The sequence below is a fragment of the Perissodus microlepis genome, chromosome 20, assembly GCF_051167445.1.
Source record: "Perissodus microlepis isolate ML-2025 ecotype Zambia chromosome 20, ASM5116744v1, whole genome shotgun sequence".
Taxonomy (NCBI): Eukaryota; Metazoa; Chordata; class Actinopteri; order Cichliformes; family Cichlidae; genus Perissodus; species Perissodus microlepis.
The window spans coordinates 32,244,896-32,268,472 of NC_140480.1; the positions used below are offsets into that span (position 1 = coordinate 32,244,896).

Below are 23,577 nucleotides of genomic sequence, written 5' to 3' on the forward strand. Positions count from 1 at the left end.
GGTGACAGTAGGAAGGAAAAACTCCCTTTCAACAGGAAGGAGCCTCCGGCTCAGCGTCAGGGAGGGGCGGCCATCTCTTGTGAGCGGTTGTGGGGAGGAAGGAAGCATCTTCTTCTTCAGGCTCTCGTCTTTAAGAGTGCATCTCTCCAAAAAATTAGAATACTGTAAAAAGTTGTGTAGTTAATACTTTCATTAAAACACATTTCATTTCATTAAAGCAGTTATACTTTAATTAAAACAGGTAAACTCACAGTAAAACATTTTAAGCCTTTTATTTTGTTTAAGTTTTGATGATTATCGCGTATGGCTCAGACATCTAGTATCTTGAATTATGATATTTCCTACAATCATTGAAAAAAGGATTTACACAATGAAATGTCAAACTTCTCATCAGTTGTGTATGCACACAGCATTTGGGGCTCCTTTACCACAAATGACTGCACCCGTGTGGTGATACATGGAGGTGTTCAGCTCGGCTGTAGTTTTGGGTCAGATGTTTCATCTTCTTGAAAATACTCCACAAATTCTTTGCGGGGCTCAAGTCAGGCAGGTGAGTTGACTGCCTGCTCAAACACAGTATACTGGTAGCTGTTTTGGTGCTTTACGCAAGTCAGAACGTCTTTTTTTTTCTCTTCTCCTCCAGAATTCTGGGAAAAAATAATTCTGAGGAAAAAGTCAGAATTCTGAGTTTCATCTCAGAATTCTGGAAACGAAGAAAAAAAGACGTGCCCACTTTCTTTCCCTGGTGGCCCGAATCCTCTTCCGTAGTAAAACCTTCTGGCAGAGGCTTTGTTGAGTTTGGACTTGATAGAACACACTGGACCGACCACCACCGGCACGATCAAGCAGACCAACCCATCAGACTGTGGAAACATTAAAGACTTTTCAGTCTGTGCCTCTCTATTCTATCTCCAGATGTTGATCTCCAAATTAAGTGCAAACTTTACTTCAATGAAAAGAGGACAGTCCAGATCTTTTTCTCCTCAGGCCAGGCCAAGACACTCCTGATGTCGTCTCAGGCTCAGGAGTGTCTGGAATGTGACAGGTGTGATTCCTGTCCTAAAGACGTCTGTGTGGCGGCTCTTTATGGAACGACAGCAGCCTCAGTCCAGTCCTTGTGAAGTTCTCCTGTTCTTGAATAAACTTGTCTTGACATCACTGTTTCCTGCAACACTTTTCCCAACTTTCCATCAATATGCTTCCATACAGCACTCTGAACAGCCAGCCTTTTCAGCAGTGACCTTCAGTGGCTTAAGCTCATTATGGAGGGCACTGATGGTCATCATCTTTCAAGTTAGCAGCTTCCTCATGACTGTGTTAGAAATATTACAGTTTACCTTTTTAGTTGTGATGAGCAAAAAGGAAAAAAATGTAACACTATATAATAAGGCCCACAAGTAAGGCTGTGAATGCCCTGTAATTAAACTGAATTTCAATTTAATTATCTTTACCTACAAATACTTAAAGGTAGGCACGAGTAACAAGTCAGGTAACGATGGAGCCTTTTTTCACCCCTTTCACAATCACGGTTTAAACAAAACTTTCTAAAGGTGAATCTCCTTTCCTGGTTTCCTGAGGTTAGGCAAGAATAAACCATTCCAGCAGTAAAAATGACGCAGTTATACTGTAGTATTTACAGTATAATTTGTGTCTCCTTTCCCAGGGCGGGTTTAGGCACTACTTCAAAAGCAATTCTTCAATATTTCTTCGTCCTGGTAAAACAGATGAAACAAAGTACTTTAAATAGTCATGTTGACTTTTTTGTCCCGATTGTTTGTTTCTGTCACATTTTGTTTGTTCTTGTTCCAGATTTTGAACACCGAAAACCACTATCCATGCTGGACTTCCTCCTTTGAAGGAGGTATAATTCTTTGTATTATTACAGCTCTGCTGTTGGAGCCAGGCTTCCTTTCAATCAGCCTCTCTATGTTCTGCAAACACTTAACTGCAGATTATTTTGCATAATTTGAGTCTTTTCTGAGATACAAATTAAAAAAATGATTCAAAAAGCCCTAAATTATGTTTAATGCTTGATCCAGCACTTGGGATTGGTGTAGCCTGGTGGTGGCTGGTATGTAAGAAAACTGGGAAAACTGATGGTGACCGAGACCTTTGGCTCAGATTAGATTAACAGTTCCTACTCCCGTTATACGATCCTATTTTATTTAATAGAAAACTCCAAAATTTACACTCTTTTTCTTTTCAAGGCCATCCAACACCCTTCGAAGGACCAACATTAGCTGCCAGACCATATGTTTGACATCAGGGACATAAAAGCTACACTGCTCAGATATGAATAAGTTACAGTAGATTACAAATCAGCTGATTCTGAAAGGGTCAGGTGGAGAAATCACTGATTTCTGTTCGTAGAGCAGGAAATGTTCTAAAAATCTTTATTGTTTCTGAGAATATTCACAAACATCTGGTTTGATTTTCAAACAGCTCGAGTTTCCTTCACTGACCAATTTGTGAATGCTGTGAACAACAGAAGAAGAAACAGAAACCACAGAAGAAGAACTTTGAATAACCTGACAGACGTTTATAAAAATGAAAATAACATTTCAATGCTACAGGGAGAAAATAATTTACAACAGAGCTGGTTTAAACACCGCCCCTCTCTGCTGCAGAGGCTCCGCCCACAAACAGCACCATAAACTGTGACCTTTAAAACGACCTCAGACAGAGAGAGGGCGAGAGACATTCAGAGAGAGAGAGAGAGAGAGGGGGGGAGAGAGAGAGCTACCTACATATATAACTCAAATAAATTCAAATTTTAATCCCATTTGGAGAAATGCTGTTGACTCTGCCCAACATTGTCTCCATGACAACAGCAGAAAGAAACAACAAAGGAAGAAGAGTTCTGATTGGTCAAAAAAAAATGTACAAATATCCTACAAGTCTTTTGTTTTGTTTGTTTCCAGAGTCCCGCCTCCTCCAAGCAACAGTAACCAATCACAGTCTTCAGGAGAAAGTCGACTCCTCCTATTGGTCGGTTCTGAACTTCTTTGGTCCAGCAGATTTACTAGGGACAAAACAAAGAGGTTCAGTGAGATTTAAAGAATGATTCTACTCATTTCAGCTTTGCATGACTCACAGCTCAGAATAATCCTTCTTTATCTTAAAAAACAAAACAAAAAAACCCTTAATTTAAAAAAAAAAAAAAAAAGAAGCTTAATTTAATTATTGTAATTTCTTCCCTTCTAGTCACTACAGTATAATTTCCTGCTGTGAAACTTCAACATATCCAGGATCTTTCTGTTATCCGCTCCGTCAGGTCAGGCGGCCTGCAGTCATGGTGGCTACAGCCCTGTGGAGGGGCAGCATGTACTGCAGTCGAAGCATTGAGGCTGATATTTAAAGTCTAAAATCACGATGAAAATAACTGAAGGGAGTCGGCTTCGCTCTTTTTTTGCATAAAAATGACAGACAACTAAAATATTTTAGAACAGGAAACCGTCTGAGAAACACAAATGGAGTCTACTTGTGTAAAGTCAGTAAAATGGACTGGTACATTTTCACATGATCAAATGAATGTTGGGTTGTTCCCTTTTGTTTTTTAAATATAGAACAATAAAGTTGTGTCAAAGATGTTCTTACAGGTCTGCAGCGGGTCCTGATCCTGGTCTCTTCACCGCTGCTTTGGGGTCTTTACTGGTTTCTACAGAAGACAGAAAATCAAACATGAGCTCCATTTTTCTCTGAAAAACATCAGCACACCTGGTCCTGGTTCTGGTGGTTCTCACCTTGCAGCCACCGGACCTGCGTGGCGGGACCATAGCCCTTCTGGTTGCGAGCTGCAATGCGGAAGATGATGGCGGGTTTGGTTGTGTAATCGATGTGTGCGTTGGCGAGGCTGGAGGACTGGACCAGGCAGGACGGGTTGGGGCCACAGTAGACCCTCATGAAGGCCAGCTGGGTGGCACCAGAACCTGAACTGGAGGAGGAGGAGGAGGAAGCCTGGCTGGAGTGGATGGCCAGATAGACGGAGTACTCCGTGATCTTCCCCGACGTGACGGCGGGAGGCTCCCAAGTCAGCTGGGCCCCGTCCAGGTTCTGCAGGAGCAGAGGTCACATGAAAACATGAGGTTCGGCGCCCCCTACTGGTAACACTGCAGGATAATTGGCGGCCATAAAGCCTGCATCTCACCTTGCTGATCTTGATGGCACAGGGTGCTCCGGGGAAACCGGGCAGGCACGTTTTAAATGCCGACACCTCTGAGAACGCGCCACGGCCGCAGATGTTGATGCCTGCTACACGGAACTTGTAGGCTGTCCCCGGTTGTAGCTCCACCTTTCTCATTCGACTGTAGTCCGGGACCGCGCCCGAGTCGTCCTGCAGGATTGGCATCATCAAAGACATGATCAACAGGAACATCAGTGTAAACTGAATAAAACTTTATTTAAAGGCGGCGTTCTTACGTCAGGTGTGTTGTCGTCGTAGGGGACGTAGTAATGCGAGACCACCATGTTGGTGACTTTAACGATGCCGACGTCGAACCACCGATCCTCCTTCACCGACGTCTTCACCTGTAGTGGGCACACAGTTAGCCTTTTGTTAGCATGACGTTATGGTTTTGTTAGCATGTCATTAGCCTGTTTTTCAGTCGCTCACCGGCGCAGTCGGTGCGATGCCGTTGGGTGCCTCTGGCAGTGCGGCAGGTGCTTCATTCTTCACCTGCCCTGATGTCAGAGTGGGGGCGGGACCAAACGTGCTGGCCAATCGTGCAACAGCGCTCGTTACCGCCGATGATGCCAGCTCGTGTCCGTTACTCGTGTCGGCTGCCGGGTCGTTGAGGCTGTCTGCGGGAGCAAGGCCCTCTGGGAAACACAAGATATAAAATCTTATAAGGCTTATAAACTAAGCAGCAGCAAAGTCATCAGCTGATCAGATCTGATCAGTTATTGATCAGCTATCAGTCCTGTGAACAGATTAAAAGTGAACAAGAGCCAAACTCAGTTCTCTTAGAAATGAAGAAAATATTTCTGAAGTGCCTGTCCTTCGATTGTCTCCTAACTAACGCTCTATGACGCTGAATGAGAATCTATCCATGGACAGGTGAATTTGAAAGCTTTACAGGTGACTTATTTGTTCCTCACACAGAGTCGGGATCTATTTACTTTACTGCAAGTGGAAACTGATCTGTTTATTTCCTCGTCAGTTTTATTTTTTTTCTGTTTTTATGCCTAAATTCATAGACGTAAGGGCCGTAGAGATTTGTTTGTAGCTAAAACAAACAGCCTAGCAACAATGACAACATTTAAATATACAATAATGACACTAAGTTTAGACTTCTGACAGCAGGTGTACCTGTAGGGATGCTGCTGTGCTGTGGCTCCGGTTCTGGCTCAGGCTCAGGTTCTGGTTGGTGGATGCTCTGCAGTTGCTGCTGCTGTTGGACGAGCGCTGCCAGCTCCTGCTGAGTCAGAACGATGGGAATAGACTGCTCTGAGCCCTCAGCGTCACCTGCACAAGACAGACAGAATAACATCTGTCATGAAGGCAACTATGTCACACTTGATCCACACATTTTGCTTTTAAACCTTTACTTTTGTTGCACACTCAGATGTGATGAGTGAGTGGTGGACCTGACTGTGAACCCGCACACCCATCAGCTAATGACTTGTGGTTGGCAGGTCATTAGCTGATGAGATTATCCTGGATAATCCCCCTCTGTGATTCTTACAAAAACTGTAGCATACAAAATGAACTTCATGTTTTAATCAGTATGACCTGAAACTAGCAAAGGGAGTGAGCCGTTGAACTCTTAATGTTTCCCGAGGAGGCGTTTGATCAAATAAAGGGGAGAATTGGGAAACACTGCAGTTGGCTTATCAAATCCCTGACCCCAAAGAGCAAACAGCTGGAACTGGAAACATACAAGGACACAGATATAGCTCCAGCTGTTTGAAATCTTTTCTTGGCTTAACATGAATTATCATGGCTGGTTTTTAGTGCTCTTATGGGATGAGCAGAGTAATCAGAACCCAGACATTAATGAAGCTGTGATGTTGTGAAACTGCAGTGGTAGTGGAAAGTATCACATTTGGTGAAAAAACTACAAGTTTGAAATAAGTGAAGTAACAGCTTTTCATATTCATGGAGTTTTTACGTCCACTTACGGCCAGACGAGTCTTTAAAATAATGACATCTTCTCACCGATATGTCCCGCTGCCTGCAGTACTGCCTGTATCGTCGCCTGCTGGGCTGCTTCCTCTGTTGCCGTGGTAACAGCCAGCTGATCCGGCATCAGCGCCCCTGTCACCATCAGGGTTGTCGTCGTCCCAGAGACGTCCTCGCCTCCGTCCCCTTCAGACGACATCAGCTCCTGAGGAAGACCACCATCTGAGGACGCCATCTGAGGGTGGGGACAAGCCAATCAGCTGCCTGTAGGTGAGTGTTTGTGCAAGTGTGTGTGTGGACGTCTTACCTGTGCTGCCGTATCACCGCCCTCAACATGAACGTGTAACACTGCCGCTGCTGATGACATCACATCCTCTGCTTGGCTGTCTGTCTGCATAGGCTCCTCCCCCTCATCTGCTGCTGTGTCCATAGCAACAGGCTCTGAGGACTCCTCCCGTGGCTGTCCGACCAACGACGAGATCTCCTGCAGAGGCACAGACATGTTGGTGTAATGTGTCATAATAGTGATGCCACGGGTGTGTGTCCGCGTGTCTGCCTCTTACAGGTATGGATGGTCCTGGTGTGGGCGTGGCCTGTGTAACAGTAGTAACAGCTCTGCTCTGATTGGCTGCTGTGGAGGGGGGCTCAGATGTGGAAGGTTCTGTGGATTCCCCCTGTTGGCTGTCTCCACCCTGCTGAGCTGAAGACCACAGGACAGGAAATGAGGTCAGTTCCTGCTGAGAATTTCAGCTCTCGTTTTTCTTTGTCTTCAAAAAGTCAGGTGTGAGCAGGTTACCTGTAGCAGTAGTTGCGGTGTTGGTGGTTCCAGTCTCGTGGGTCTCACATGGTGGATTCGAACACACCTGAAACCAGAAACGTGCACCGTTACTCTTGTTTGTAAGTCTTTAACCTGCCACAACTCACCTTCTGATCAGCTGACTCACCTGTTGGAGCCCTCCAGCTCCAGCAGTGGTGGCAGTGTTGGTGGTCCCGGTCTCGTGGGTCTCACATGGTGGATTCGAACACACCTGCAGACACAAACAGCTGGTGTTTAACTACAGACATCACCACACCTTCAACCAATGACTGTCCACCAGTAACCTGCATGTGTCAGGAGTCAAGCGCTCTCTAACCTGTTGGAGCCCACCAACTCCAGCAGTGGTGGCGGTGTTGGTGGTTCCAGTCTCGTGGGTCTCACACGGTGGATTTGAGCAGGTGTTCAGAATGACAGCAGGTGGAGCTGACTGCTGAGCTGCAGGCTGGTTTGAACTCATCTGAGGACGAAAAGCGGGAACATGATGGTCATACAGAATCAGCAAAAACCCTGCGAGCCCTTACAGGACTGAGTTTTTCCTGTACTGTTAGCTAAACCGTTTTACAGACTTGACTATGCGCTCTTATAACAACCACATGCACAGTGAGCTGGTCCTCAATTGTAACGGAATGACTGAGGAGAGTCGACTCAAGTTGAGTTGGTACTACGGACAGAAAAAAAGAGGCATTAGACTCCATGAACTCACCTGCAGCTCCTGGCTCATGCTCGCTGAGGCCACCGTGGCAGTGTTAGTTGTTCCTGTCTCGTGCGTCTCACAGGGTGGGTTTGAGCACACCTGGTTGCTACCGCCGATGTTGGCGCTGGCGACGGTAGCGGTGTTGGTCGTTCCCGTCTCGTGCGTCTCACAGGGTGGGTTGGAGCACACCTGGTTATTACCGAGGATATTTGCAGTGGCGACCGTGGCAGTGTTCGTCGTTCCCGTCTCGTGGGTCTCACAGGGTGGGTTTGAGCACACCTGGTTGCTACTGCCGATGTTTGCGCTAGCGACGGTAGCGGTGTTGGTCGTCCCCGTCTCGTGCGTCTCACAGGGCGGGTTGGAGCAGACCATTGTCACTGCAGCATCATGAATAACAGCATAAAAAACTTTGAAACAACCATCGTGTAGTTCAACGTGCATTACAGTTTATTTCGTGCAGCAGCTAAATAGAATACTTGTGGTACTGGTTTCTGTACCTGCAGCAACTGCACTTTCCCCAGTCTCTCCCTGTGCAGTAGTTGTTGTACTCGTAATCGTAGTACTTCCAGGTTCCTCTGAAGTAGGAGAAGCCATGATAGAGACTGGCAGATCCTGGACGACCGGCTGAGCCTCTGCACCGCTTGGTGTTGTGATCAGAGTCACCTAAAGAGAGAAATTACAGTATTACTACAGAATAATGGAGAAAGAAAACTGTAAGTACTAAAAACAACTTCTGCTTGATAGTTTTTTTCATGTCCTGTCCAGTGTAACTGCAGTACTACAGTAAAGTATTCCAGTATTTCTCCAGTATTAGATGAATTACCTGCTTAGGTCCAGTGGCAGCTGTGGCTGTCGTGACCTGGCCAGCCAGTGTGGCAATAGTTGCCAGGGTGGTGATTGGCGTTGCCAAGGAGGCGTTAACCTGAGCACTGACAGTTCCTGCCACGGTAGTGGAGATGTTTCCTGTAACCGTCCCCAGACTGGAGACACCTGCAGAGGTAAAATCACAGATGCTGTGTTTGGACTGGTCACATGTCCACTGACACTGAACAGACTTAGCGGGGGTGCAGTGGAACAGCCGCTGGAACATTTTGGACAGCACTATCATCGCTGCTACAAAATCGTGAGCCAGCTGGTCGTCATCATCTCTGACCTCAAATTTGGTTCAGATTTTTAACCCTGCTACTTTTGGATAATGTAGGATGGATGCTGTTGCTGTAGTTTCCATGCAAATGTTTCACTGGTGAGACATTTTATTCATGTAACATATTTTTAGTGTAGAAGTTTTAATCATGCAGCCCTGGTGCCAGAACCGACCCACTAAAGGGTCTAGTGTAGCCCACTGGACAGCTTTAAGTGTGAAAAGTCAAGCTGTTTAGAGGCCTATGTCCCATAATCTTCTTCATACCAAAAACAGAACGTCTCATGCAGTGAAAGGAGGCGTTTGTCTGGATATTAAAGCACAGACACATATAGTAGCAGAGGCAACAAAGACACGTCAATAATGCCAGACAAAAACACAAAGTGTGAAAATTCAAATTGTTTCAGGCTGATAAGGAGAACTACGTCATACAGCTGTTTCAACATCACACCCTGTGTATACTGCTTGTGAGTGTTATTAGAAAAAAGTTGTCATTAAAGTCTGGAGGAACTCAATGTTGCTCTAATGTGAGTTGATATGAGTATGATTGGTAGACATGTCACTGCATCACTGCAGCACTGACAAAACAAACGTGACAAATCATACATTGTCAGGCATTAGTTTGTAGCCTCGTAGCGACAGCATCCCCATGCTGTGAGGGTCAGTGCAGGTGGGTTACCTGTGGTTCCCTTGACAACCAGCGTGGTTACTGTGCCGGGCTTGGTGCCAACACCTCCTGGCGAGACCAGTCTGACTCCGCTCATCGGGACGGTCCTGAGGATTGTGCCCGGTGTACCTGGAGCTCCTTTCAACACCACCTGAACACACACACACACACACACACAGAAAATACTTCAATTGGCTTTAAATCCCCTGGGTGGTGCTGGAAAGATAATCCTCAGTTTTTCCTTCATGAAGGTAATTTTGGCACCCCTCAAAAAGACTAAGGTCTTTTCACAACTGCGGCGTTTAGTTGGTCTAAATCAAACCCATTTTCCTCCTTGGTGCGGTTCATTTGTGCAGGTGTGAACACAGTAATTGAGCTTGGGTACGGACCAAACCAACCGCAGTGAGACCTCTGGAGGTGGTGGTCTCGGTGCGGTTCCAAATGAAAGTTTGAGCTAAAATTTTTTCAAAAAGTTCTGTAGCAACGTATGCTTTGCAGCAAAGTACTCTAGATGTGCAAAGGCATGAACGGGCTAGAAGCTAGCTGTGAAATTAGTTACTGTGGGAGAAGTCTCCAGTTCTCCTATAGTCCAGAACACAGCATCATCTTCCTGTATTTACTCTTGTTGTCCTGCCCCAGACACACCTGGCCAATGAGCAGACTGAATATTCTCATGTGGTTTGTAGTGATGTAAACAAACCAAACCATGGGAAACAGCAACAAGTTTACAAACTCATCAACTGATTCAGACCAAAGTAAACGAACTACAGGTGTGAAAACAGTCTTAGAACAAAAAAAATCAATAGACACAGCTTTGTTAATCAGGGTTCCCATCAAAAACAAAAACTCACTGCCTGTACAGTATTTGAACTGGGGCTATTACAGTTATTAAAAAATTAATAAAATTTAAATCTGAGAGTGCAGAAAAAAAAAAAATAGTTAACTGAAAAAAAAAAAAAGTACTAGATTTTTGGAAAAAACATAACTTTATGACCTAGAACTAGAAAACTAAAATGAAAAGAAAATATATTTAGTCTTAATATTTAACAGTTTTGTTAAAACCTGTCAGCACAACCAGCCTGATGAGGCTTGAGCTACAAATGCACTGAATTTAATAGTTTTAGCCATTTTAAATATCAATGTCACAAATTAAAATTTAATGTGTAATTAATAAAAAACAAAACAAAACTATAATAACTGTGATGTCATGGTGACTGTGAGCCAATAACATGAACAACTGAAGAGAAAAGCTTTGCGGCCTCCTTGCTGCACTTTGTACACGCCACTTTAACCTGATGCTAAATGAGCATAAAGATGACAGCGATGTGGCAACAGAGGGTTCATGTAAAGGAGCCTCAAGTGTTTCATTGGGTATAATTTTTTTAATTGAATACATGTGGGTTGGTGTCTAATGTAACTGATGTGGTGTCAAATGTGGCTGATACATGGAGTACATCAGATTACCGTCTATTAAACAAACACACGACCAACACAGACTTCCGAGGATTGTTTTCTGACAGTTTCTCGCAGATTTCTAAGCTTATGTTTTTTTCCTGATATTCTACAACCAACACGTCTCATCAGTCTGATTCGTTCAGCCTGCTGTATTAGTGTTAGAAATAAAGTTGAATTTTACTGTCTGTATGTTCACGCATTACAGTGTGTGTGTGTGTGTGTGTGTGTGTGTGTGTGTGTGTGTGTGTGTGTGTGTGTGTGTGAGAGAGCATTACCTGTGTGACCCCCTGCTGGCCACCTGCAGACACTTTTGGCACGGTGGTGAGGATTTTTCCAGCGGTCCCTGGAGTCACCATCTTGGTAGTCAGGATGGTGATCGGACTGTTTCCACCTGGAAGGGAGGAGCTTCACTCAGTCATCCACCACATTAAACATTAAACTGGACTTACAGTGGTCTGACTTTCTTTCAGGAATGTTCCTGGGGGAGTGAAATGACCCCAATGTGGCAGTCGTAATAAGTCGAGTTCTCTTAATGCAGCAAAAGGTTTCTCTGCTTTTTTATCTCTTTTACCAATAAAACAACTGTTCTAACCAGGCAGAACCTACAACATTGAAACACTGAAGTGAGGCTATTGGATGTGTTACTGGCTCTTTAAATCATGTAAGGCTTTGAGGTGTGTGTGCTGGTGTTGTACCTGCGCCTCCCTGCAAAGCTGACACTGGGATGGTCTTAATGATGGTGGTTCCGGGTTTGGAGGCTGCCGGCGCGACGCCCAGGATGGTGGGTTTCCCTGCTGAGGATCCAGCCTGTGCCGTGCTGAGGATGGTGGTCTGCTTACCATCGGCAGACGATACCAACTTCAGGATGGTTCCTGCAGGGAGACCGCCCTTAGCCTGACAGGAAGTCGGAGGAGGAAGAATTGGGGTTACTGAGTTTTTTTTAATTCTAGTCAGAGAAGAAACTTACATTTAATGTTGTATAACACCATGCAGATAAATTAATGACGTAAAAAAAGTTTTGAAAAAATCTGCCAAGAGTTCCCAAACTTTAAGCAGTTTTTAAATGGATTTGACTGGCGATTCTAAACATTGTTTATTAATCGTCCCATTGAGAACTGAAACTGAAGTCAGGGGTGTCTCAGTATTCATTTACAGAGGGGGTTCAAACTCATCAGGACTCTGGGACCAGTACCTGGAGGATCTGAGTTACTGCGTTGCTCCCAGCCTGGACCGTAACGGCACCACTCTGAACTGGTTTGGTCTGGACCACCGATACCACTTTGCCCAGGCTGCTGAGGTTACTGAGCTGATACAGAGGGAGGGATGATGTCATAAACAGCACTCTGACCCACACGCACATGCTGATATCAGATAAATTATCATCTAAACCAGCGCTGCAGCTGACATCACTCACCAGTGTCCCGCCTCCTCCCATGCTCAGTGGGCTGTTAACCAGAGTGATGGTCTTTGTGACTCCACCCACCACCGTCGTGACCACCTGAGCCTGCTGAGAGACGGTCACCGTGCCCGACTTATGGACCGTGATGATTGGCCTGCTGGGGGTCCCAGGGTTGGAGACAGAGGCCCCACCCACCTGGGCTGCAGCCGTCTTCAACATTCCCGTGGCCACGTTACTCACCTGAGAAAAAGAGCAAGACGTTACACGTCACCTGCCATGTGTTCTGATGTAATCCTGCGTCTTGGAGGCGTCAAGTCGAGTTTTATCTTTACCACTTTAACAGGCAGACTGCTCGTTCCTGGACTGACAGCGACAGTCTTCACTAGGGTTGCTCCTGCAGGGACATTCAGCACTGTTGCCGTAGATGGAGGGATCTTCTGAGTCGCTGCAGCTGCTGCCGCCAATGCTGCCATGCCACTCATCTGAGGATTGCTGCCGATTGGCTGAGGGGAGACAGGAATAAGCCATCATAACAGGAACATTTGAAAAATATGAATGATAATCGATATCAAAGTTTATGACAGTATACAAAGTGTTTGTTACAGGAACAAATCCCGTTTTACCAGATTATCCACGCTTACATGGACGACATGAAACAGTGCAGAGCGAAGTGTGACACCTGTACTGAGGAGGGTGGGAGGTGAGGTGAAAGCTCATAAGAAACAAAGTTCTGTTTACCGTTTGACCGGGCTGAGCAGGAACCACCATACGAACACCTGCAGGAAGTGTCGTCACACCAACTGGCGACTTGGGCATGGCCTGTCTCACTGTGACGATGGAGGCTCCACCTGTTGTACCTGGAGCTGATGGCACTTTCAAGATTGCTGCAGAAACAAAAAGATAGGTGAGGGACATTCATGTGTACCTGCTCGACCACCACTACATCTACCTGTGCAAGTGTGGAGACCCACCTGGTGCTTTAGCAGCTGCAGCCAACGGGGTTCCAGCTACAGATGCAGTGGGAGTAGGGACGAGTGTGATGCCGGACAGGGGGACAGTTTGGTTGGCTGGTACTGCTGTGACGGGGGCAGAGCTTTTGGGGGAGCTGGCTCCAGGTGTGGCAATAGTGGGGGAAGGGGTTGTAGCAGGTGAGGAGGCCGCAGGTGTGGCAGGAATGTCGTACTTCTGCAGCTGTAGCAAGTAGGTGTCTGCAGTCTGTGACGGCCCCCAGCTCACCTCCAGAGACGTAGTGTTTGCCCGCACCAGCTGCACCCGAGAGGGGGCACAGGGACGCTCTGAGAACAGGTCAGACAAATTATACCAGGTCAGACTGTCAGCTCAGGTAAAACAGCACTAGTACACCTCTGTTAGTGCACTCACCGGTCTCCAGGTACCAGAGGTCTTTGCAGCACACCTGGTTGTTCCAGGCCTTCCTGTATCCATCTCTGCCGCTCCAGATATAAAGTCTGGAGTTGATGGCGACGCTACAGTGACCTGCGCGAGCTCTGGGGATGTTCTCCTCTGAAGTGTCCATCAGCACCGTTTCCCAGCACATCGTGTCTGGAGGCAGACAAGTGAACTCACAGTTTTGTCGTTTGTGTGTTGAATTCCTCTTTAGTTTCAGTTATTTATGCACATGTAGAACATCTGTTATGTCAGCAATATAATTTACATGCCCTGCATGAACATGAGCGCTCAGCACCACACATGTGAAGATCCACTGTGAGTGTTGCTGTGTATCTGAGTGTGTATTTGTACCTAGGTTGAGGCAGGCCAGTGTGTTGGTGCACTTCCACTCCTTCTCATGAGTCGCCACTTTAACATCATCCATCACCAGAGGAACCCAACCTCCAAAAACATACATCCTGAAAGAAAACAGTCGGGTTTTCAGCGTGCAGTAGTAGAATACAGCTCAGACCTCTGGGATCACTTAAGAGTCCTTGTTTAGATATCTGACCCCCATCCATTTTCAGCCACTTATGCAGGTCCAGATTGTAAGGGCAGCAGTTTAAGCAGAAACACAGTGTCTCCAAGCCATCTGACACACATAATCTCTCCTGTGTGCCTTCAGTTCTCCCACAAGTTCCAAGTTCATCAAGTAGACTGATTTCACTTTTCTTCAGTTATAGCAGTGCTCAAGATGATAGATTACTCCGTCACCAAAGTAACCAAAATACATCTAAAACGCACACATTAACCTGCCATATTTCCGCTCCGTCACACAGCCTAACTCTGGCATCTATCTGCTCCTCGTCTAAAGTTCAGTCACAACAGCAGCTGAATAACCAGCGTACTCCAAACATCCTTCTCCACAGAAAGGTTTTCCAGTTCCTCTTATTGAAACCTGAAGTGCTCAAAGATCATATATTCAATATCTCTAGAAACTTCTGGGTATTCCCCGGTGTTCCCACCCAGTTCCAGGTTTCCCCAGATAACCTCCAGATAGAAGCCCCAGGACCACCTCAGCTGGCTTCTTTCAAATTTGGGCTGTTAACAAAAATCAGCCAACGCCTGTGTGACTGCCAACAAAAAGCCATTCAGGGACAGAAAAGTTATTATAATAAAGGCTCTTAGGCCTTTACGACAGGCGTGTGGTGAGTGACCTCTGCTTTTGCAATTAATACAATAGTAAAAGTCACACTGTTGATATGCAAGTTCAGTACAGTGGCAACCTGACGGCTAGATAGCAGAGCTGTCCCTTCAACCGCTGTTGTTTAAAGTCCTCAAGAGAGAAAAAAAAGCTCTGGGATGCTGACACTTTATTTGAAATACAATCAAATCAAATCAAAAATAAACAAGGAGATCTCAAAGTGAATCCAGTCTTTTGAATGGTTGCGCGTGTGTGTGTGTGGGGGGGGCAGTACTTGTTGTTGATGGTGGTGGCAGAGTGCAGACTGCGAGGTAGGGGGGCCGTCCCACCGAGGCCTGGTTTGCTCCACACCAGAGAGTCTGTGTTATGAAGAAGACAGGAGCCAATCAGAAGTCAGTACAGCTTTTTTGGACCCGAGTGTCCCATTTTTTGATTGGATTTTTTGCTCTGTTTACTTCAGACCAGATGTTTTGTAAATTTAACAGCTGTTGAATCAGGACACTCGTCTCCACAGAACTACACAAACACTCAGCAATGACGCCACCTCACCTATGTCGAGGACCCACAGGTCCCCCAGCCGGCAGCCACTCATGCCTCCGTAGATGATTAACCTGCTGGCCCCGTGGTTTGTCGTCACCACCGCCGTGTGACTCTCTCTGGGTGGTGGTGGTGGGCCGGACGTTGCTGGAATCTCCCAGCCGACCACGCTGGAGCCCGGCCGCAGCTCCAGACAGTACAGGTCATTCAGGTATCTGAGGGCAGAGGTCAAAGAACAGGCTCACGGTCTGTATCTGGACCAATAGTTTTTAGCTCTGGCTCCTGACGTTTCCTACCTGGGGATGTTGTTTTTGGGATCTTCGCTATCATTGGCAAGTCCACCAAAAAGGTAGCACCGGCTTCCAATCAGAGAGAAGCTGTGTCCAAGACGGGGGCAGGGGGGTGGGCCATTCTTTGGCGCTTTGGCCTTCAGACGTTTCCACTCCCAGCGACTCGCCTGAAGGTATAAGGTGTTACATAGTGAAACTTTCATGAGCTTTATAAAGCTTCATAAAGACTTACAAGCTCTGCAGACACTTTGAATTACTGTTTTTACTACATTTACAGTTGGGATGAATGAATAACAAAAAAAAGAAAAAAGCGTAGCCATGCTAATCAGCTCTGTACCTACAGGCTAACACACTGCTGTCTACACCTACACCATCAATCGTCATCTGTGATAGTTAGCGTCTGACCATCCAGATACCCCGCTCCCTGCAGTAGCATCACTGACCTGCAGCTCATATAGGTCGTTGCTGTATTTGCCGTACTCCACCATCCCTCCGAACACCAGCAGCCTCGTCCCATCACACACGAAGCCATAGGCGGCACAGCCGGGGGGGATGTCACCACGGACTGCAGGGATGAACCACTGATTGGTGGCTGGAAGTCAGATTGGTCAGATGTTATTCAGGATGTTCCTGATTTTCAGTGTTTCATGATAGCAATGTAACTTCTCGACCCAGTTGGGACCGTTAAAAGAGTCACTGTGAAATCTGGGAGACTGTACTGAACCTCTTAAGACATGCTCTGACACCACACACACTACGAGTAGGGATGCAGGAATCTAATATTTGGTTGGAACATCGGATCAACCCCCACTCAGAGAACGGGACCTGCTTAATTTCTCCATGTTTCATTTGTTGCAGGACAGCAGTTAGTGGGTGTGGAGGAAGCTGACAGCAAAGTGTCAGCAGTTTGGAGGTTTTTCATGCTTGCTACACCAACACCTTTTCTTTTTATGTTCACAAAATGTCTTTTGGTTAACAGCAAACTGTGGTCAAAGTGCGGTGACAAAACTGAAAAGCTCGAATGGGAAGATGATCCAGCCGCTCGAGTCTTATGTTCAGTCAGAGAGATTTGATACGTGGAACATACACATACACGCTCTACATGGTAGACCCTAAGAAGGTCATTGGTTTGGTCTAACACTTGCTGGAAAGTTTTATTAAATTATGTTATTCACAGGGTTTAATGATCACTGTGACAAATTTTCATGACAAATATTTCAAGAGATTTAAACAGGGACAATGAGAGAAATCCCCATTACAAACTTTAGAAATGATATTATTAGAACTTGTGTTTTCCTGAAAAAAAAAGCTCATTTAGATTTGGAACATTTGCAGCCTGCAAGTTCACATCAACGAGATGTGAACTTGGCATGAAAACACACTACATACAAAAATGTTTAAATCTACATCAACTGAAAGAAACACATTCAACAAGCATGAACAGCAGCCCCAGAGAATGTTATTAAGGAAATAAAACAGTACAAATACGCTTGACACCAATTGGCTCAAGATACATTTGTGCTTTGAACCTAAAGCTTTAGGAAATCATCAACAACACAATCTTCACACACAGCAATTAAGTTTTCTTAGATAATGTCTTGATGCATTCTCAATCATCCAGGAAAGTAAATATCCAAAAAGTTGTTTCTGTTCATCTGGACGTAGCTTTTTGTGGGAGAAACGTTTTGTCACTCATCCAAGTGACTTCTTCAGTCTCAGCTGACTGCAGGTTTCCCCAATCTTCTAAACAGTACATTTGCATAATGACTGAAACCAGCCCACTGAGGGAACAATGGGCTGGGAGGTCAGTTCCTTAATCTTAATCATGCAAATTCTCATGACCATTGATCAACAACCACTGATCAAAGACCACTGATCAATGGCCATGAGTACCACACAAAACGCTAAGTCCAGATAAACAGAATCAACTTTTTGGAGATTTTCTTAGATAACTGTTTTTTAATAGTAACTTTGCTTTCTGATTATTTTATTAAAAATGCCCGATGTAAACGGAATAACTTAGTCAAGTCGTAAATATGTAAAATTTAGTGATACATGCAGATTTTTATCCGCAGTCGATTGCAGGTCAGAACCACGATAGAGAATGACAAAATAAAGACAACCATATTAAACAAATAAGGAGCCCACAAACCACTTGGACGCAAATACAAAAACACTAAAAACGAATTTTGAAACGTAAGTATTTTAAACTGGCTTGTTTTTAAGTGTTTTTCTTTATTTTCTGCAGCAACGTGGGGGTGTGTTCATGTGACGTCAGCAATGTTTTCAGTAAAAACGCGCCATTTCTCTCTGTGCTTCTGCCAGAGCCGCCCGGTTAGCCGCTAGCTGCCTGCTAACCCTGTTAGCATGCGGAGCGGGGCTAGTAGGTTTTATTTGGTAGTCTGAGGTTAGCCTAGCCTAGCGTAGCCTAGCAGGCTAAGGGTTATTATTTATTGAGCATTTCAGCCTCATTAGTCACAAGCAGAACAAAACTCCGCTCTCTTAGCTCTTTAGCACAGTTAGCTTCGAGATAGCATATAAATCAATTTAGCATGCAGCCACACAGACCATATTCATAATTATTTGGACACATGGAGCATATGAATCGTACCTGTGTTGTAGACATGCAACTCGTCCACGATCCCCTCGTTCCCCCCGCCGAACACCACCATCAGCTCCTTAATGGCTACGGCCCTGTGTCCGTGCCGGGGCCGTGGGACTGGACCAGTCGATCCTACGACGCGCTTCCAGCGGGGCTGTAGCACCGCTGGCCTCCCGGGTTTGGCTTCCATTGGGCTGTTCTCTTGGTGCGCTCCTCTCGGTCCTCAATGACAGACAAAGATCAAAATTCAGTCGCGAGTTTAAAACGGTATGCGGCTGGCATTAGCCCGCTAACTAGCGCCAGAAGCTAACTAGCCGGCTAATGTCCCTGACGTTGTTGTATGGCTAACTAGCTTCTGCTACCAGGATTAAAGAGCCGCTCTGTGAGCTGCGGTCTAACCCGGATCCGTCCCCTTTTATTGGACCCACTATATAAAAAAGCCTTCCTTTCTAGATCCAGCCGCAGACTCGGGCTCAGAGAGAGACCACTGGGGTGCTATCCAGCCCAGTGGGCGCTGCTTGGAGACGGGAGGAAGCCGCCAATAGCAGCTCAGGCTAACACAAATGAGCATACGGCTGCTGCGTGCAGCGCTGTGAGGAGCCCCGGAGGCAGCAGGCTGCTATCAGACACGCAGAGCGGCCGGGGCGGGAGCCGCCATCTTGCTGCTAGCAGAAGCCGCTGAAAATGGCAGTGAAGCTAGGTGGCTAACAGCTAGCAGCTAACAGACAACTTCCTGTCCTCAGTAGTAACCTCTATATACAAAACAGTGACTTATTAGCTCCGTGAGCAGCTTTCAGTCTACTGTATTAAACTTTCTAACTTAATTTAATCTGTACATGTACAATAGTGGGAATAAATATTAATTAAAAAATAATTACTTCATTTCTAAAAGTCTGCTGAAAAATTCAAAATCACTTTACAATCTGAATACAGAATCAAAAACTTTGATCAGTTCAGCCATCATCTGCTCATATAGACCCCAAATGACAGAAAACTGCTGGCAGATTCAAATAACCTGGAACTAACTAATCTTAACTAACTAATCTTATTACTGCATTTTTTATTTATTGTGTATTTATTATAAGTATGTATTTGATTACCTTCTTAGATAATTTATTTATTATAAGTATGTATTTGATTACCTTCTTAGATAATTATTTTTTACACTGGAGTCCAGAGGCATATAAAAGATTAATATAAAAGATTAATTAAAAAAGCTAACCTTCATGTGTGAGTTTTGAAAGAAATGTGTAAAACTTGATTGAATTACTGTTTTAAGTCATTATTTGTGCCTGAATGACTTGCAGCATTTAAACTCAGCAGTTCCAGTCAGGATGCAGAAGATCCTGGATCTCTGGCCTGCTCTGATTGGCTGCCTCCCTGTCGGGTGACTGATGATGCTCTGGACACTGGAAAACTGACAGTTGTGGACTTGACTGAGCTGGTTGTTGAATGTTTGTTTAAACAGCATTGCTGCTGACAGGTAGCATAAATATGTTTCACCTCCAAACTGGGATTTTACCCCCTGACTGTGTCACCCGAAAAAACTGGAGGGATTCGTAAAAGGCCCAGAGCTAAAAGTGACGCCATCGCCGTGCTGCTTCATCCACCCAACAGAAAAACACAAATTTCAAACTTGCAGAGAGGAAAAGCTGCAAATTTGGGATTCTTACACTTTTCAGTGCACATTATATTTAATTAAATTTTATAATTACATTAACTAAACGTTCGGCCCGAATTTAGTCAAAACACTGTAACCTTCCATCTTAGACACCTACTGGAGTGGTTTTCAAATGCTGTTTAATATATACCACAGTTAAATATGCCACACAACGTGAATGTTTTCAACAGGACTTGACCCAAATTCTCAAGGCCTGGTTCCTCGCCTGCCTCTGCCTGATGGCCCTGAGAGTTTGCCGTCATCTACCATTAACAACCAGTCAAAGCGGAGGGTCCCTCCAAGCAGACCCAATATAGCATCGACGTTTTTAGATACTCATACCGAACAACACACCCGGGCTTCTGTGATAAACACACCAGAAAACTAACAGACTAACAGCAAAATAAACACAGAAAATTGTATTAAGGAACGGTTTACATGAAGTTGTTTTTAAAAATAACTTTGTGAACACTTGGATAGCTTCACCCTGACCTCGCCCATTATATAACACGCTATATTTAATCAGCCATTTTGCAGTGCTATTGACATTCTCTACAGTAAATGTCACAACAGAGCTCAACAGCTACTTTTTTTAAGGTCTCTGTTTCCAGAATTGAATTTCCCATTTCCTATTTCAGGAAATCCTTTTATAAAGAGTTTTAATCCTTGAACCGAGACAACCAGCTGAGAGGTGACCTTTGACCATAAAAAGATTTCATTAGTATTAAAAAAAAATATAAAGGAAAATGGAAAAAATGACAAAGGTTCAAAACTGTGTACATAATTACATAATTATATAAGGAATCACTCATCACATAATTAACTGCAAATCCAAGACTCCACAGCAAATGGCCGTAAACCCCTTAAATGCGATGCTTTCATTGTTGCAGTGCTTCTATGGTTAATATGTTGTACAATAACAGTTTGAATGGATTTTTGTAGTTTGTGTTGCATTATGTTTAAGTATCGCCTCCTTATTGATCTGGCACAGAGCTTTGCACCTGACTGCAATAAGAACTCTTGTGGTTTCTAAAGTTTCACACTCTCAAAGCAACCTGATGATCATAGGTTTAAACATTTCCATGGCAACAGTGGCCTCCACCACAGATGTAGGATTATAGGTTGAAAAGTTCTACCCATTCCACCCAGGACATCTAGCCTATGTCCTGTAACTTTACGAATACAATTCATTCTTGCTGACACAAGACTGTGGATTCTACAGCAGCACTATCATGGTTTTACAACACCATACAGAAGATCCTACATCTATCAGCTTAGACCATCACTGACCGGAAACTTCCAGTGTCCTAAAAATCAGGATAATCCGAGCAGCAGCACGTTTTGCTTAAGCTGAAATATTTTTCACTTGTACAGGCACATTCTCATCAGCTGCATCAAATTCACCCCATTGCCTAAGCTTTGCTAAGTATTTCATATGAAACCACCCCTGAACTGTTTGTACCACATCGCCGTGTAATTAACTGTTAATTTTCTATTAGGACAATTATGGCTCTGGTTGCCTAGGTAACCCTATAATATTTTTACCACTGCCTCATAGGTCAATCAAAGGTTGCTTCAAATTGCATTAGGGACCTGCTCAACTTCCAACAAAAAATGACCATGCTGGCAAAACCAACTGGTAATATTGCTGTAGATGTGTCCATTTTTAACATACAGTCTATGACTGTAGACTAAATATGGATGTAATATAATTTACTGTATTTGGCTTCGTTCTTCTTTTAGGTACTTCCTTTAGGGGTCACGACAGCGGATCATCTGCCTTCATCTCACCCTATTGCTAGCACGGTCCTCCTTCACTACATTCATTAATCTTCTCTGTGGTCTTCCTCGTTTCCTCCTCTCTGGCAGTTCTATCTTCATCCTACATCCTTTGTCCAATATATCCTCTATCCCTCCCATGCACATCTCAGCCTTGCCTTCCCTTTCAATCTCGGTTATCCTTCTGTCACAAGTTCCCAATGATGCTTGTCTGCACTTACTCCACCCTTCTTCTTCACCTCTCTTGTGCACTGTCCGTTACTTTGGATGGCTGAACCCAGGTATTTAAACTCATCTACCTTCAAATCAAGCTGCAGTTTCACTGTTACACCGTTCTCCCTCTAATTCATACAAAAGTATTATGTCCTGCATCTATTACATTTAACTTCATAGAGAATTTTTGACATTACTATAGTGTAAAATTTACAGCTGAGCTTGTAAAGCTGGAATTCTTAACACAGATTTGTATTTTAGATATTTATTTTTTGGACACATATACTTTAACAACATCAGTATCGTTGTTTTCACCGTGTCCTAAAATCTGTCCTGCTAATGCTCTGCTGTTTGTTTCAGAAACATGGAAATGCTTGCTGTGACCAAGTGGACAATCCAAACACAGCCAGCTGAACTCCCATTGAAACCTTACACGGGCTGTTTCACGTCGGAACAATTAAAAGCTCCGGTACACCTACTGTTCTCCGCTTCCGGTTAGCTCGGCAGGTAACCGACGCACCTGGCTGCACTTTTATTTGCTGCTCAGTAACATTCATGACTACATAAGTGGAATCCAGCGCCACAGCTATTTGCTAGCTAATGCTAAAACCCACCGCTAGGATAAAGCTGTTAGCATGCACTCACAAAGCTAACCGGCTAACTTGTATAATGTTTTATTTATTTCGTATCTTCTTTATCACAACTGTAAATTAAACCTGGAGAGAAATCAAAACGTTTAGGAGCTGTTCTATGAGACATTTTAGATCCCCTGGGTGAAACAAGTATTTGTCCACCTAACCAAAACAAAACCATTTTCTCTCTACGGGAAGCCGGCGGGCTATCTGCCCATTCTGATCCGGAAACGGAGCGTAAAAGCAGACGTTAGCAATTCTGCAGGGCTGCTAATGCTACTTTATGTCTACTTTATTAATGTGCTGTTAGCAGACCGTTCTCGTGCTAACCAAAGATTATCATCGTTGTATCAGATAGCGTCCAACATTAGCTGAAATTACCACAAAGAGCTGCAGGTAGCCGTACGGATAGCTTAGCTAGCACAGAAGCTTCATTAATGATTAGCATCTGCTAATTTAATAGTGATTAACTGATGGAGCTTTCACCAAACTTCCTGTTAAAAATGATTCTTTAGCCCGCGGGCTTGAGTAGCTCTGGAACGGTTAATGTAGCTCAACAACGAGCTTGCATTAAATAAGTAGCTGGTTATGCTAACGGCTGTTAGCACTGACGTCCCTTCCCTCAACAAACATGGCGGCAGTACCGTTAACCGCTCAAACAGGCTGAAAAGTCGCGAGTAGCATTCGACCCGGTCCTGCCCGGTCCGGTCTGGAGTACTTACTCACTTTGCGGATTCTGTCGTGTACAGTCAGACTGAACTCCGAGCAATCTTTCCGTAGCTTCAAACGCTCATCTTCATCTTCGACATGCCGTTCAAAGAGACGCCATTTCCTCCCCAACTTCACGGCGCAATAGCGCACCCCTCAGGACATACACAAACACACAGCTACAGTTTTTCAGTAGAAATGGAAACTAAATGTCATTAAAGCAATCTAAAATAAATGAACAAAACAACTGGGTTTTAAAAACTTGTTTATTT

The 23,577-nt window shown here is 44.7% G+C and overlaps 1 protein-coding gene across 2 annotated transcripts; it reads right to left on the reverse strand.

The window, feature by feature from the left end:
* Positions 1 to 2,377: 2,377 nt before the first annotated feature.
* Positions 2,378 to 23,452, reverse strand: hcfc1b (host cell factor C1b). 2 transcript variants are annotated; one of them, XM_084917842.1, is made up of 32 exons: positions 23,320 to 23,452; positions 18,323 to 18,535; positions 16,155 to 16,303; positions 15,718 to 15,878; positions 15,434 to 15,636; positions 15,159 to 15,243; positions 14,053 to 14,159; positions 13,675 to 13,854; positions 13,266 to 13,589; positions 13,033 to 13,178; positions 12,627 to 12,797; positions 12,310 to 12,534; positions 12,088 to 12,201; positions 11,591 to 11,789; positions 11,171 to 11,286; positions 9,453 to 9,591; positions 8,456 to 8,622; positions 8,130 to 8,295; positions 7,642 to 8,009; positions 7,255 to 7,395; positions 7,066 to 7,149; positions 6,918 to 6,984; positions 6,685 to 6,821; positions 6,429 to 6,605; positions 6,158 to 6,356; positions 5,309 to 5,464; positions 4,613 to 4,818; positions 4,420 to 4,527; positions 4,148 to 4,333; positions 3,744 to 4,053; positions 3,598 to 3,658; positions 2,378 to 3,022 (listed from the first exon to the last, which is right to left on the reverse strand). In XM_084917842.1, exons 2-32 carry the CDS (start codon positions 18,501 to 18,503, stop codon positions 2,983 to 2,985), a joined length of 5,073 nt encoding a protein of 1,690 aa, XP_084773968.1. In that variant the 5' UTR covers positions 18,504 to 18,535; positions 23,320 to 23,452; the 3' UTR covers positions 2,378 to 2,982. The 2 variants fall into 2 exon arrangements, with proteins under 2 accessions (XP_084773968.1, XP_084773967.1); XM_084917841.1 differs by having other exon boundaries at positions 23,324 to 23,442.
* Positions 23,453 to 23,577: the final 125 nt, after the last annotated feature.

What these genes read in the sequence shown, in the direction of transcription:
- hcfc1b (XM_084917842.1), bottom strand. Translation starts at nt 18,503, where the DNA reads ATGGAAGCCAAACCCGGGAGGCCAGCGGTGCTACAGCCCCGCTGGAAG. An exon ending in CCTGTGGGTCCTCGACATAG is followed by an intron (nt 15,244 to 15,433) that starts GTGAGGTGGCGT and finishes TTCATAACACAG; the next exon opens with ACTCTCTGGTGTGGAGCAAA. An exon ending in GCAGTCTGCCTGTTAAAGTG is followed by an intron (nt 12,535 to 12,626) that starts GTAAAGATAAAA and finishes TCTTTTTCTCAG; the next exon opens with GTGAGTAACGTGGCCACGGG.